The sequence below is a fragment of the Odontesthes bonariensis genome, chromosome 5 (genome assembly GCF_027942865.1).
Source record: "Odontesthes bonariensis isolate fOdoBon6 chromosome 5, fOdoBon6.hap1, whole genome shotgun sequence".
Lineage (NCBI taxonomy): Eukaryota > Metazoa > Chordata > Actinopteri > Atheriniformes > Atherinopsidae > Odontesthes > Odontesthes bonariensis.
The window spans coordinates 40,867,270-40,882,191 of NC_134510.1; the positions used below are offsets into that span (position 1 = coordinate 40,867,270).

The 14,922-nt window shown below is 44.5% G+C and overlaps 1 protein-coding gene and 1 pseudogene across 1 annotated transcript in view; both read right to left on the reverse strand.

Annotated features, from left to right (window-relative positions):
- Positions 1 to 1,769: 1,769 nt before the first annotated feature.
- Positions 1,770 to 14,922, reverse strand: part of pik3r4 (phosphoinositide-3-kinase, regulatory subunit 4) — a 44,972-nt gene continuing 31,819 nt past the window's right edge. Inside the window, exons 11-20 of the mRNA XM_075466384.1 lie at positions 14,741 to 14,922; positions 11,972 to 12,063; positions 10,528 to 10,750; positions 10,283 to 10,448; positions 9,401 to 9,565; positions 6,143 to 6,354; positions 5,146 to 5,378; positions 4,205 to 4,293; positions 3,874 to 3,994; positions 1,770 to 2,395 (exon numbers count right to left, since the gene is read on the reverse strand). The exon at positions 14,741 to 14,922 is cut by the window's right edge and continues 20 nt beyond it. Of these exons, the coding sequence (XP_075322499.1) occupies positions 2,225 to 2,395; positions 3,874 to 3,994; positions 4,205 to 4,293; positions 5,146 to 5,378; positions 6,143 to 6,354; positions 9,401 to 9,565; positions 10,283 to 10,448; positions 10,528 to 10,750; positions 11,972 to 12,063; positions 14,741 to 14,922 (1,654 nt within the window). The 3' untranslated portion in view covers positions 1,770 to 2,224. The remainder of the gene's footprint in view (positions 2,396 to 3,873; positions 3,995 to 4,204; positions 4,294 to 5,145; positions 5,379 to 6,142; positions 6,355 to 9,400; positions 9,566 to 10,282; positions 10,449 to 10,527; positions 10,751 to 11,971; positions 12,064 to 14,740) is intronic.
- Positions 7,379 to 8,360, reverse strand: LOC142380925 (uncharacterized; annotated as a pseudogene).

A 14,922-nucleotide genomic window follows, 5' to 3' on the forward strand; every position in this document is an offset into this window, starting at 1 on the left:
TCAGTCAGCATGTTAAAGGTTAAAGGTCACCCCGAGGTCAGAAACCCAAGAGCTACATCTCAGACTCTGCAGGCCTCAATCAGCATGTTAAAGTTTAAAGGTCACCCCAAGGTCAGAAACCCAAGAGCTACATCTCAGACTCTGCAGGCCTCAGTCAGCATGTTAAAGGTTAAAGGTCAACCTGAGGTCAGAAACCCAAGAGCTACATCTCAGACTCTGCAGGCCTCAGTCAGCATGTTAAAGGTTAAAGGTCAACCTGAGGTCAGAAACCCAAGAGCTACATCTCAGACTCTGCAGGCCTCAGTTAGCATGTTAAAGGTTAAAGGTCACCCCAAGGTCAGAAACCCAAGAGCTACATCTCAGACTCTGCAGGCCTCATCTAGCATGTTAAAGGTTAAAGGTCACCCCAAGGTCAGAAACCCAAGAGCTACATCTCAGACTCTGCAGGCCTCAGCTAGCATGTTAAAGGTTAAAGGTCACCCCGAGGTCAGAAACCCAAGAGCTACATCTCAGACTCTGTGGCCTCAGTCAGCATTTTAAAGGTTAAAGGTCACCCCAAGGTCAGAAACCCAAGAGCTACATCTTAGACTCTGCAGGCCTCAATTAGCATGTTAAAGGTTAAAGGTCACCCCAAGAGCTACATCTCAGACTCTGCGGGCCTCAGTTAGCATGTTAAAGGTTAAAGGTCACCCCAAGGTCAGAAACCCAAGAGCTACATCTCAGAATCTGCGGGCCTCAGTTAGCATGTTAAAGGTTAAAGGTCACCCCAAGGTCAGAAACCCAAGAGCTACATCTCAGACTCTGCAGGCCTCAGTCAGCATGTTAAAGGTTAAAGGTCACCCCGAGGTCAGAAACCCAAGAGCTACATCTCAGACTCTGCAGGCCTCAGTTAGCATGTTAAAGGTTAAAGGTCAACCCAAGAGGTCAGAAACCCAAGAGCTACATCTCAGACTCTGCAGGCCTCAGTTAGCATGTTAAAGGTTAAAGGTCACCCCAAGGTCAGAAACCCAAGAGCTACATCTCAGACTCTGCAGGCCTCAGTTAGCATGTTAAAGGTTAAAGGTCACCCCAAGGTCAGAAACCCAAGAGCTACATCTCAGAATCTGCGGGCCTCAGTTAGCATGTTAAAGGTTAAAGGTCACCCTAAGGTCAGAAACCCAAGAGCTACATCTCAGACTCTGCGGGCCTCAGTTAGCATGTCAAAGGTTAAAGGTCACCCCAAGGTCAGAAACCCAAGAGCTACATCTCAGACTCTGCAGCCTCAGTCAGCATTTTAAAGGTTAAAGGTCACCCCAAGGTCAGAAACCCAAGAGCTACATCTCAGACTCTGCAGGCCTCAGTTAGCATGTTAAAGGTTAAAGGTCACCCCGAATTCAGAAACCCAAGAGCTACATCTCAGACTCTGCGGGCCTCAGTCAGCATGTTAAAGGTTAAAGGTCACCCTAAGGTCAGAAACCCAAGAGCTACATCTCAGACTCTGCAGGCCTCAGTTAGCATGTTAAAGGTTAAAGGTCACCCTAAGGTCAGAAACCCAAGAGCTACATCTCAGACTCTGCAGGCCTCAGTTAGCATGTTAAAGGTTAAAGGTCACCCCGAGGTCAGAAACCCAAAGAGCTACATCTCAGACTCTGTGGGCCTCAGTTAGCGTGTTAAAGGTTACATACGTGTAGTTGATCAAGTTATTTTTAAATCTCAGATCCTTTCACTTTGTTGAAGCTGTAGCTCAGTGTCTGATCACAGCTGAAATAAAACATCTGGTGCATGACGGCTGTTTTTCTGCTGCTTTATTTGTTAAACAGGCACAGTCACATGATTCATCGTTACATTTCTGCATCAAATTTAATACAATTCAGATGCTCACATTTCAACTTATTTACACAGAAATTCCTCCATGTTCGAGGCTTTAAACTTTATTAATTAAGTTAGCTGTGAAGCGTTAATTTATTAACATCTGCAGGCCAAACGAACATCTGCAGAGGCCCAACGAACATCTGCAGAGGCCTAACGAACATCTGCAGAGGCCCAACGAACATCTGCAGAGGCCCAACGAACATCTGCAGAGGCCCAACGAACATCTGCAGAGGCCCAACGAACATCTGCAGAGGCCCAACGAACATCTGCAGAGGCTGAACGTGTGAAGGAGAAGCTTAAAAAAAAACGTTGTTGTCCATGAACACACGAATCATGTGCGTGCGTGCGCTTGCGTGCGCGTACGTGCGCATGTTCACTTCCATACTTTGACGATCCCGTCTCTGGACGAGGTGACGATGAAGCCCTGCGTGGTCTGAAAGGTGGCGATGTCGGTGATGATGTCATGGTGTCCGACGGGGAGGGACTCAGGGCCACGGCGAGGTGAGTCCTCAGCGGCGCCGCTCTTCTGTTTGCTGTGGATCTCCTGCAGAGACACGGAGGCGTGAGAGAGAGTGTGTGTGTGTTTGTTCTACCAATCATCACTTTGTGGGGATACACAGTCACAGTACGGGGACCAAAAATCAGGTCATGAGGAAAATCCTTTTAAGTTACTGCAAAAGCTGTTCTAAGGGTGCCTGGCACAAGTTACCTTAGCATCATTTAAAGCTACAATCCATGACCAACACCTAATTCAAATGACAATCTTCTAACACGGGAAAAGGCACCAGACAAACAGGATATCAACCATTTTCAGAAGCTATTGAAGGATAGTTAACATTCGTGATTTTTAGTGACACAGCAGTAAAAAAATATTCTAAATCGATTTTTTTTTATTCATGAGAATTCGGCTAAAAGGTACATGTTACATTAAATGGAGAAGGTAAGCTTTCAGCCTGTTGTGTGAACACAGACATTTTAATGTAATGCATCTAGAACAAGGATGTCCAAAGTCGGTCCTCAAGGGTGCTACTAATTTATCTTCTAATTCTACTAAGATTAAACTTTGTTTTAACAATGCAATAATCTGAGGATATCATTTGTCATAAGTAATACATTTGTTGCAAAGTCCCCACTAATAACATGGGAATTTGTGTGAATTATGCTAATAATATGTAAATGTGGTCCCCATCAACCACGATGACTTGATTTTTCATACGTCCCCACTGAGGACGGTGAAATAATTACTTCAACAATTCAGATGTTTGAAGTTGTGTTTGAGCTTACAATGACGTGGTCAGAATACCTGATTTTTTCCATCCCTGTAGAACCTTTTGTTATAAATTGACTTTATTCTTAGACTTTATGTATTCATATTCTGTAGTTCTCTAGATAATCTATGTTCCTAGTTTGTACGGTACACTCTGCTCATACACCAACACTTTAAGATGACATAGCGGGATAAAATAACTGGGTCAGATAAAGCGTCTCTTGGGACAGATAGGTCTGATACAGTAGATGCACGCCTGAAACAACACACACACTCACACATCGCTTATCACATCCAAAGAACATGACGAAGACGGTGGATGGCCTGCTCACATCATGAGTAAGTGTTCAATGATACAACCTCTGAGATAAAGGTGAACATAAATATGAAATGTTTCCGGATCGCGGGACTTGGCCAGACGGATTTCATGAGAGAACTCTGTCTCTCCTGTGACCTCCAATAAACACTTTGTTTAAGTTACGACTGCTCCAACTGGTTCTTGGGCTTCCAATATAAAGAATCGGTTCTAACACTTTAGTACGGGTGGTACCCACAAGTGATGATCAAACCGTTGGTCCTCCTCAAACATGGAAACCAGTATGTGTGTGTGTGTGTGTGTGTGTGTGTGTGTGTGTGTGTGAGTGTGAGTTTGCGTATGTGTGCGTGTATGTGTGTGTGTGTGTGTGTGAGTGTGAGTTTGCGTATGTGTGCGTGTATGTGTGTGTGTGTGTGTGTGTGTGTGTGTGAGTATCTACCTGAATGACCTCGGTCCCCTCGATGATCTTCCGGCTGTACAGGACGGACGGACAGTGCAGCGAGTCGTTGGCTCCTCCCGCTACGATGTACGACCTCTCTGGATACGCCAGGTCCCAGAACCTGAACAGAACTCACATGTTAACACGGTGAAACCACAGAATAGTGAGTCTGCTGGTTCTGTTTCCATGTTTCCATTTTTCATCTGTTTCCACTTGGGAGTTTTCAGCTTCCTCGGTTTCCTTGGAAGTTTGTAACTCCAACCACTTGGTCTCTTTATGTAGCTTTCATTAGTTTGATTAGTTTTCCTGGATTTCCCTGCTCTAGTCCCACCTGATTCTCATGTCGGATCCGGCTGTCAGCAGCAGAGGGTTCCCGTCAGCTGGACTGCAGTAGATCCCGTGAACACTGTGAGGAGACGGCTGCAACAAACAAACAAACAAACAAACAAAGAAAACACACACACTTTAACTGTAACTGTAACCAAATACAAAATACTAAAGCTAGCCGCAGTGAGCAAAGCACTTCCTGTTATTTTCACAAAATAAAATACCCGTTGCCTTTTATCATAGGGAAAGCCATTACCATACAATTGGTGCTTTTGTTTTGAAAACAGGAAGTGAACCTACCCTCGTTGTAGCTAGCTTGAAACTGCCGTTTTGACAGGAAATGACGATCGGCGACGTCACGTTACGTTGCATCTTGGGTAGTTTGAGTATGAGTAGTAACCTCATGATGCATACCCAACATTTAGGAGAATCTAGTATGCATCTGGGAACTTCTCGCAGGACCACCTCTGACTCTAACCATGCACTGGAAAAAATCTAAATCTTACCAAGTATATTTGTCTCATTGAGTATCTCATTACACTTAATATCAGACACAACAGCCTAACAAGTACTATTTCAGCCAGATATAGGGACTTGTTTTAACACAATACATCTGGAATATCTTGTTAAATGAAAAAGTCTTGAAAACAAATAGTTTTGAGTCATATTTCACATGAAACAAGCTTTTTTTCATTTGAAGAGGTTTTTAAGCTAATTTCAGGATCACTTTTATCTCAAAAGTCCTAAATATCACATTTTATTTCAAGAAATCTTGACATGCCGATTTTCACTAGTTCCATTGGCAGATTTTTTTTGCTTATTTCAAGCAAAAACGTCTTTTATTTGTTGTTTTTCTTACTTATCTTTGGAGGGGAATTTTTTCCAGTGTGCACGGCGCCTCCAAAGCTAATAAACCGATGTGTGTTCAGCATCTAACTGACTCACCTGCATCTCAGAGAGGGGAGGTGCAGAGCTCGCCCACAGCGTGAACTTCCGGTCGCCGGTCTCCATGTCCCACATGGACACCTCGTTGTTCCCCTGCACAGCTGCGATCACCGACGACTGATACAGCGGGTGCATCAGCAGCCGCCTGACTCGGGCCCGTGCCGGGTGGGAGTGGTTGGAGATGGGCAGCGGGAACCGCATATCCCAGCAGGCCATGGTGCCGCTGCTCGTACCTGCAGACCGCAAGAAGGACCGGAGTCACACCATCGCTCTGAATCTGTGTTCTTACGTTCTGCTGATGAGTTCCGACAGCTGCTGCTGGTTGGATCATAATGATTTAAACACATTTAACCCTTTGTGCGGTCTTAACGTTGTGTTTACTCCCCACCCTACCAAAGCCCCAAAATAGGGACAGGGAGCTTCAAAGTAAGATGAGGGTTGATCTTCTACTGTAGACAACAAAGTATATGCTATATTATGCTAATTTATAATATGCTAATTTTTATGTTGTAGAGTTGTGAATTTATTTTATCAATGGAGAAATTGAGCAGCCTTGCTTTGTTGTCTACAGTAGTAGATCAACCCTCATCTTACTTTGAAGCTCCCAGATCAAGGAAGTGACGTCGACGCAGCTTTAGCAGCAGAGAAGCTATCAGGCTTGTGTTGATAATAATAAACTCCTGGACTATGTACAAACTTCCAAATGCATCGTTTGGTGAGTACAGACCATATTTGTACTACTGTAGAAGTTTGGTGTCATGGCATGTGATTTTAGTGTGGTAATTTTGGAGATACGGACCAGGATCCATTAACCCTTGTACTAAGCTATTCGGGATAACTCAGTAACTCAGCTGATGTTCAGCCAAGATCGGAAAAACTGCGGGTGGGCTACTTGGCTGGATGTCACGGTTCAAATGACCCCAGGGTGAATCTACTCCAAACCATCACTTTAATCTGAACAAACCAAATGCTGAATGAACTCATTTGGGCGTTTTACCTAAGCAGAGCCAGCACTGGTGCATGTCCACGCTGAAGGAGGTGATGAGTCCCAGGCGCAGGTCGTGGCGGAGCGTCCAGGCGTTGGAGTTGGAGCGAAGGTCCCATCCCACCAGCGAGCCGTTGACCGAGGCGTACGCCAGCACCGACTGGGCGCCGGAGTTGAAGTGGTGGATGTCGACCACGCAGCCGTCCTCCTGCAGGTCCAGAGACCTGAAACCAGACGTGGCGAAAACACTGGCTCAGACTGCAGCCAGAACCGGGCCGATGACGGCGTAGGTACCAGATCGGCTCGGGTTCCGTCGTCGTCTGATTACATCACACAATATGGCTGACCGCTTGAATGGGAGTACATTGTGATTGGCTGTAGTAGCCATAGTAACCGTAACTAGGCGCTGTGCGTCGGAGAGTTTTTTTTCTCGGTCTTTCGGTGATCGGCAGCAGCTACGGAGAGCTTTTACGAAGAAATTAAATATTTCCTACAAAATAGTGTGTACCACACCTTGACCACCACTCGCCCCAAACCTTTAAGATCTAGTTTGTTTAGTTTCATCATTTTGGCCACTTTGGTTCACTCTGAAGAGAAGCTTCATTTTCAGTTTTGTGTGCTGAGCAGCAATAACCTCTCTGACTATATGCGTGTGGACTCCTGCATATAAATGTACATAAAACTTGTAAAAATTGTTCTGTTGGATATGTGTGTATATACATACACTACATACTTACAGTGCATTCGGAAAGTATTCAGACCCCCTTCAATTTTTCACTGTTTGTTATGTTGCAGCCTTATGTTAAAATCATTTAAATTATTTTTTTTCCCCGTCAATCTACACTCAGCACCCTATAATGACAGCACAAACACAGAATCATAGAAATTTTTGCAAATTTATTAAAAAAGAAAAACTGAAATATCACAAGAACTTAAGTATTCAGAACCTTTGCTCAGTACTTAGTAGAGGCACCTTTTTGAGCCCGTACAGCCATGAGTCTTCTCGGGAATGATGTAACAAGTTTTTCACACCTGGATGTGGGGATTTTCTGCCACTCTTCCTTGCAGATCCTCACCAGCTCTGTCAGGTTGGATGGGGAACGTTGGTGGACAGCCATTTTTAGGTCCCTCCAGAGATGTTCAATTGGGTTTAAGTCAGGGCTCTGGCTGGGCCATTTAAGGACGTTCACTGACTTGTTCCTAAGCCACTCCTGCGTTAGTTTGGCTGTGTGCTTCGGGTCATTGTCATGTTGGAAGGTGAACCTTCGGCCCAGTCTGAGGTCTTGAGCACTCTGGACAAGGTTTTCATCCAGGATATCTCGGTACTTTGCAGCGTTCATCTTTCCTTGAATCACAACCAGTCGCCCCGTCCCTGCAGCTGAAAAACACCCCCAGAGCATGATGCTGCCACCACCATGCTTCACTGTTGGGATGGTATTGGGTAGGTGATGAGCACTGCCTGGTTTCCTCCACACATACCGCTTAGAATTAAGACCAAATAGTTCAATCTTGGTCTCATCAGACCAGAGAATCTTCTTACTCACAGTCAGGGAGTCCTTTTGGTGTTTTTTTGCAAACTCTATCCGGGCTTTCATGTGTCTTGCACAGAGGAGAGGCTTCCGTCTGGCCACTCTGCCATATAGCCCAGATTGATGGAGGGCTGCAGTGATGGTTGTCTTTCTGCAACTTTCTCCCATATCCACACAGGATCTCTGGAGCTCAGCCAGAGTCGTCTTTGGGTTCTTGGTTACCTCTCGCACCAAGGCTCTTTTCCCCCCCCCCGACTGCTCAGTTTGGCCGGACGGCCAGCTCTAGGAAGAGTCCTGGTTGTCTGAAACTTCTTCCATTTGAGAATTATTGAGGCCACAGTGCTCTTAGGAACATTAAGCGCAGCCTGAATTCTTTTGTAGCCTTGGCCAGATCTGTGCCTTGCCACAATTTTGTCTCGGAGCTCTTCTGGCAGTTCCTTTGACCTCATGGCTCTCATTTTACTCTGATATGCACTGTGAGCTGTAAGGCCTTATATAGACAGGTGTGTGCCTTTCCAAATCATGTCCAATCAATTTAAGTCTGCACAGATGGACTCTAATGAAGGTGTAGAACCATCTCAAAGGTGATGAAAAGAAATGGACAGGACCTGAGTTAAATACGTGAGTGTCACAGCAAAGGGTCTGAATACTTATGTTCACATGATATTTCAGTTTTTCTTTGTTAATTAATTTGCTTTTTTTTTTTTTAAATTCTGAGCTTGTGCTGTCGTTATGGGGTGCAGAGTGTAGATTGATGGGGAAAAAATTAATTTAAATGATTTTAACATAACGGTGCAACATAACAAATGGTGAAAAATTGAAGGGGGTCTGAATACTTTCCGAATGCGAACGAATATATAAACATACAGTCTAGGTAAATAAGACAAATACACAAACTCAGAAAAAGTAGCTAGAAATGGCATCTATCTATCTATCTATCTATCTATCTATCTATCTATAGATAGATCTATCTATCTATCTATCTATCTATCTATCTATCTATCTATCTATCTATCCATCCATCTATAGATAGATCTATCTATCTATCTATCTATCTATCTATCCATCCATCTATAGATAGATCTATCTATCTATCCATCCATCTATAGATAGATCTATCTATCTATCTATCTATCTATCTATCTATCTATCTATCCATCCATCTATAGATCTATCTATCTATCTATCTATGGATAGATCTATCTATCTATCTATCTATCTATCTATCTATCTATCTATCTATCTCTCCATAGATAGATCTATCTATCTATCTATCTATCTATCTCTCCATAGATAGATCTATCTATCTATCTATCTATCTATCTATCTATCTATCTATCTATCCATGCATCCATCCATCTATCTATCCATCCATCTATCTATCTATCCATCCATCTATCTATCCATCCATCCATCTATCCATCCATCTATCTATCTATCTGTCTGTCGTGAAAGTCGAACGCAACAAAGTTTGTCTGAGCCAATCACAATTATTAAAGATTTTTAACAAAATGTACAGAAACATGTGGCATGTATACACAAAGGTACATCGGGTTGTACATGTTCAAGGCACACATGACGTTATAAGATGAAAGAAAAAACGAGCCAAAAGCAATGTACTCCCATTCAAGCGGACGGCCATATTGTGACGTGTTCAGCAGACGACGGCGGACCCCGAGCCGATCTGGTACCTACAACGGGATGAATGACCAAACAACAGACCTGCGGACGCGTCTATTACCTGGTCTGGAACGGCTGCACTTTGGGGGATTTGGGGGGTTTGTTCGCTTCGACCGCGAGCAGCTGGATGGATCCGTTGTCCGAAGCCACGGCCAAGTAATGCGATCCCTGACAGAAGGTCAGCGTCTTCACGTGGCCGCCGATACGGGAATAAGTCAACACGGACCTGCGGGAACCGAGCCAGAACCGAACCGTTAGTGTCATTTCGTTCCCTTCACAGAAGCATAAAAACGAAAGTTAAACACTTAAAGCTCGTTTAAAACATCAGAATAAAGGGAAATGAGCAGCGTTTATCAGGAGTTTATCTTCAGTTTAAAGGCAGAGAATGGAGCATTGCTGGAAGAATATAATTAGATATTTCAAGACACCGTATCAGGAGAGATAAAAGTGTATCTATGCCATGTTGGAGGCTGTGTGGCTCGACTGCTGCTAACCACTACCACATATTCTGGGATTGTCCCAAGGTAAAAGTCTTCTGAAAGGAATGTCCAGGCTTCTTTAAGCACAGTCTTTAACATTCAAATACCCCTGAGTTTTGATGCCCTATACCTGGGTTCATTCCAAATAAATATTTAAATTAAAAAAATTTTAAATTAAAATTTAAAAAATATTAAATTTAAAATTAAAAAAAAATTTATTTAACTTTAAAATAAAATAACAATTTAACATAAAAAAAAGAAATTGAAATTTAAAAAAATTGAAAAAATGTATTTTTTCTAATTTAAATTAAAAAAAAAATGTAATTTATATTTAAATTTAAAAAATTTTTAATAATTTAAAAAAAGGCCGAGAATGTGATGAGAGCTGGGACCGAACCGGTTCTGAATAAAACATAAAGCCCGGTTAATAAAAGGATGAAACAAAGCATTCCTGAGCGCCTCACCTGGTGGTCGTGGTCTTGCCCTCCATCTTCTGACTGTCCCACACTTTCACAGAGCCGTCGTTTGACGCCGTGGCGAAGATGGAGTGTTCGTCTGAGACTCTGATGCGGTTCACAGCGGCTTTGTGTTCGTGCAGGTGGGCGACCAGCAGACCTTTCGGATGCCACCCTGAAACACACGACGGCAGCTCTGTAAGGCCGCTGTCTGCCGTCAGGCGCACGTGTGGCGGCGGCGTGCGGGGCGTTACCTGGAGGCGGAGGGCGGCTCTCCCATTCGGCGCTCTCCATCATCTGTTTGGCCATGCGCTCGGCGCTGCACTGCTCCCTCTTCTGCTGCACCAGTTGCTGCAGCTCCGCCTTGCAGGTGTTGATGCGCCGCTGGTAGGCGGGGCCGCTCGCCACCGACTGCAACACGGGGACCGCCGGAGTCACGGCAGTCTTCCTGATCTGACTGACCGGCCCGTCGGCAGCCTGCAAACAGATGGGCGCCGTTTTAAAGGGACACTATGTTATAAATTAAGTCATTTATTAGCTCAAATCAACATATTCATTCATAAATTAGTCCTCATTGGTGTAAAATTATCTCTGTCAACAATCTCACTTATCCTCCTGAGTGAAGAATAACTTGTCTGTATCTGCATAGAGCGGGTAAGCTCTATGGAGGCTGCCATGTCCTTCCGCTCTATGAAAAACAACGAAGTGCCGAGAGGGACATAAAGCACTTCGAATCGCGTTTTCCCCAACGCCAGGCCTGCAAGCGGAAATGACGTCATTTTGAAGCCATGTCTGCCGAATGGGTTATTACTGGCGCTAATGGTAAATAGATTTTATCTGGTAAATGATCCCACTAATAATGCATTGATTGTTACCAAACTTCTGCCATAGTACACATAGGCTCTTAACCCATTGAGGCCAGGAAAGCATTGCCGCATTTCTACCTTTAAAGCCGGGGGTGCTGTTGCGTTATTCTACCTTTAAGGCCGGGAAAGCATACACGTCTTTTTCAGACGGGAGCGATTGTGAGGAGTTTCTTGGCTTTGATGATGCTGATGAACGTGCTGACCCAATTGATCGAGATTTATGGCGAGCACATATGTTTGAAGATGATGATAACGGCGAGGATGATTTTGAAGGGTTTGAATGTGAGTGGAAGACTGACAATTACCACCGTAATCGACGGAGAGATTTCAACCGCACACCAGGGGTGAAAGTGGATTCACCTGGAGATGCCACACCGTTGCAGGCATTTAATCATATTTTTACTGAGGAGCTTTGGGCGCATCTCGTTTCCGAGACGAACAGATACAGTGAGCAGGTACTTCAGACTCCAGCTCGAGCAAAGATGGCGAGGTGGTCACACGTAACTGTGCCGGAGATGAAAACGTTTATTGGAATGTGTATGGCCATGGGGCGATAAAATAAATAGATAAATAAATAATTTAAATATAAAATTAGATTTTATTTTATTTTATTACTGTTTTTTATTGAAAATAGCGCTGTTCCTGTTTCTGACCCAACAGCAGCAAAATGCTCATTGAGCAGGATTTCCTGGGGCAAGATGGCCGCCTTCAAGTGGGCGACCGGAGTTCGAATCCTGACCTCCCGCTGAATGAAAGCTCCAACCTCCAGTGGGGCTCCTTAGCCCTACCTGTGATGTGAGCGTCAACGTGACGATGGGCGGGGCGGCGTTACCGTGGCGGGCTGCGTGGACGCCGGCTCCTGGGATCCAAACATGCTCTTCCACTCCTCGTTCATGGTGGAGTCCTGCTTAGTGTGCTTCCTCGCTGCAAGAGATACACAACGCATACACAACGAGTACACAACGAGTACACATCAGGTACACATCAAAAAAACATCTCCATAAATAACTGAGACCGCAGAACAAAATGATTCTGTTTGAGGTCTCAGACATCCAGGAGGAGAAACTATGGCTCTGTTTACATTAAGTCATTTCACCATTTCTTCGTGTCGGCGTCTTGCAAACTATTTACATTTACACACAAAGTTTCTGTCCTCTCAATAAAAGCCTAACTGTTTACTCTGAAACGGGGATCGGCTGATTCGCTAGTCACATGACTAATCAGCCATCACATCACATGATCGCCCTTGCATCTGGAGCATGCGCAACTGCTTAGAAAACACGACCTGCAGGAAGAATCCCACTACCTGCATTGTGTTGCTACCTGTAGGACGTCACGTGCGTCAAGAGGAATGGCAAACATTTGTTCTTCCAGTGTAAAATGTGTGTTCTCGTGGACAGATGACGAGGTGCAACTTCTTTTAAACACAACCATGGACTATAAAACTTCGGTTGCGGCACAGTGCATAGACATGATTTCCATATTCTTCTCGATGACACGAATAGAAAGGAAGTGTGTAACTGAAGTGAAGCACGCCTGTTTGTTTTTAGTTTCCCAGCACTCAAGTCACATGACCAACGATACCAGCCTAGCGAATCAGGGAGGAGTACGTCATAGTGATGTTGTCCAACCAGGACGAGTAGCTAGAGCTCAGCACTGCGGATCCTCGTTTCTCCCCGTTTAAAACTGCTAAAATCAGCATCGTATGCGAATGCTTACGTGGGCTCCGGCGTCTTTGAATCCTTCCACCTATGAAGTCGTATTCCAGTATTTTAATGTAAATGGACAGTGCATCCGCGATAGAAACGATATAGAAACAGATTAGTATAAATGGCACCTATGATGCACTTTTAAAGCTGCAGTCTGCAGGATTTGTTGTTGTCATATGTAAAGTCCTACTTTTTGGCATTTTAAGAGTTTACATGATCTATCAGAACGCTTGAAGTTGAAAACGGTGACCTCCGTAGTCGCAAAATGCAAGAAATGCTTATTTTTTAACCGAAAAATAAAAAGTTATTCAACTTCCTGTCCCGCCCCATCAAAACACATGAGAACTCGTGCACGTAGACGTGGATGCCAGATGCACTTACACGACTCCTCATTCATCAACTCACCAGTCATTTGCGATCATGGAAGACACAGTAAGTAGACTAGCCCGTAATGAAGTTCAATAGTCCAGATAAATAAGCGTGGGGACGAGCCTACCTTGTATCGCGCGTGCACAATCGGTGATTGACAGGCAGCAGAGCCCAGCTCGTAAACCTGATTGGTTACCTTTTACCGGTCCGGTCTGCAATTTTGTAAACAAACCTGCTGGCTTTGGAGGGACCTAGCGGGACATATAGGGGACCTAGAGAACTCTTTTTTTTTTGTATTGGGGTATTTAATGTACTACTTTCAGAATCCCCGGACAGTTCCAGGCATTATGCTTGAAAAAGAGTTGCAGACTGCAGCTTTAAACTGAACTGAACACAAAGAGCATCGCAAGCTGATTTTCACCCTGAAAACAAAATCTGTTGAGTGTTTGGAGAGCACGAGAAAAAAGATGAATGAGGGAAACTAGAGATTTAAGGGGAGTTTGCAGGCTTGTTCCTTGGAATAATTCGACTGCAGTTTAAAGTAATTACCTGACAGAGCGCAGGACTAGTTGGAGTCACGGAGATGAAATCCAAACGTTCGGCACCGATCCTGACCCACATTTACACAAAGTGATCACAGAGTTTATCGAACTAAAACTGTGTCAGCCTCACTGGAGTTTTATAAAGCTACAGGTCAAATTACTGTTGTCTGATCAGGAAGCAGGGAAACATCGGAATGATTCATCCCCGTTACGGAACAAACCAAAGAGCTGCAGCTGACCGCCACAGTCGAGTGGAACAATAAGCTTCTCCTCCGATGGCTCAGCTGGCTCAATAAGAATAATAATATTCTAACCATCGGAGGACGGTGCTTCATGTCTGTACTTCTCTGTGAACGCAGGTGGAGTCATAAAGTTCTAACTGGATGAACGGGAAAACGAAATGTTCCATCACAGAACCTCATCAGTGGAAGTAATGAGCCCTTCAGATGTTTAGAGTGAGCATCAGCAGACCTCTATAATCACTCTTTCTACAGAAAGTGAGCCCATATGGATCATGTTTCAGTCGGTTTGTTGGCAGGAAAATACACAAACATCATCAGTCTGAAATCAGCTAAAGCTCAGCCAGAGGAGGAGGCGGCAGTTGGATTCTGGTGCAGAGTGGACTGAAGACGAGTTTCGGTGCAATCTGTTGGTTTCCTTAGCTAGGAAAATGTTTTTGAATTGGCTCGATATGAACAAATTGGATTATTTTATGAATAATTATGATTACAATTAATTGAATTCCAATTGGCTTGAATTGGACTTTATTATTTAAGTGCCTTGAGATGACATTTGTTGTATTTGGGTGGGTGGGTGGTTGTATACCATCCAACCGCCCATCCATTCATCCATGCATCCATCCATCCATCCATCGAACCATCCATCCATCCATCCATCCATCCATCCATCCATCCATCCATCCATCCAACCACCCATCCATCCATCCACGATGCTGATGAAGGTGACGCCGTGTGTGTGTACCTCTCTTGTCCTCAGCCTCGGTCTTGGGTTTGACCAGGTCGACCTGGCGGCCGGTGATGCCGAGCGTGGCCAGGTCGATGACGCCGGTCTGGGCCGCCTCTCCCAGGTGGCTCTGCTCTCCCATGTTGGCTTTGGCCTTGTTGGACTTCAGCATGAAGTCTTTGAGCGCCAGCAGCTTGTCC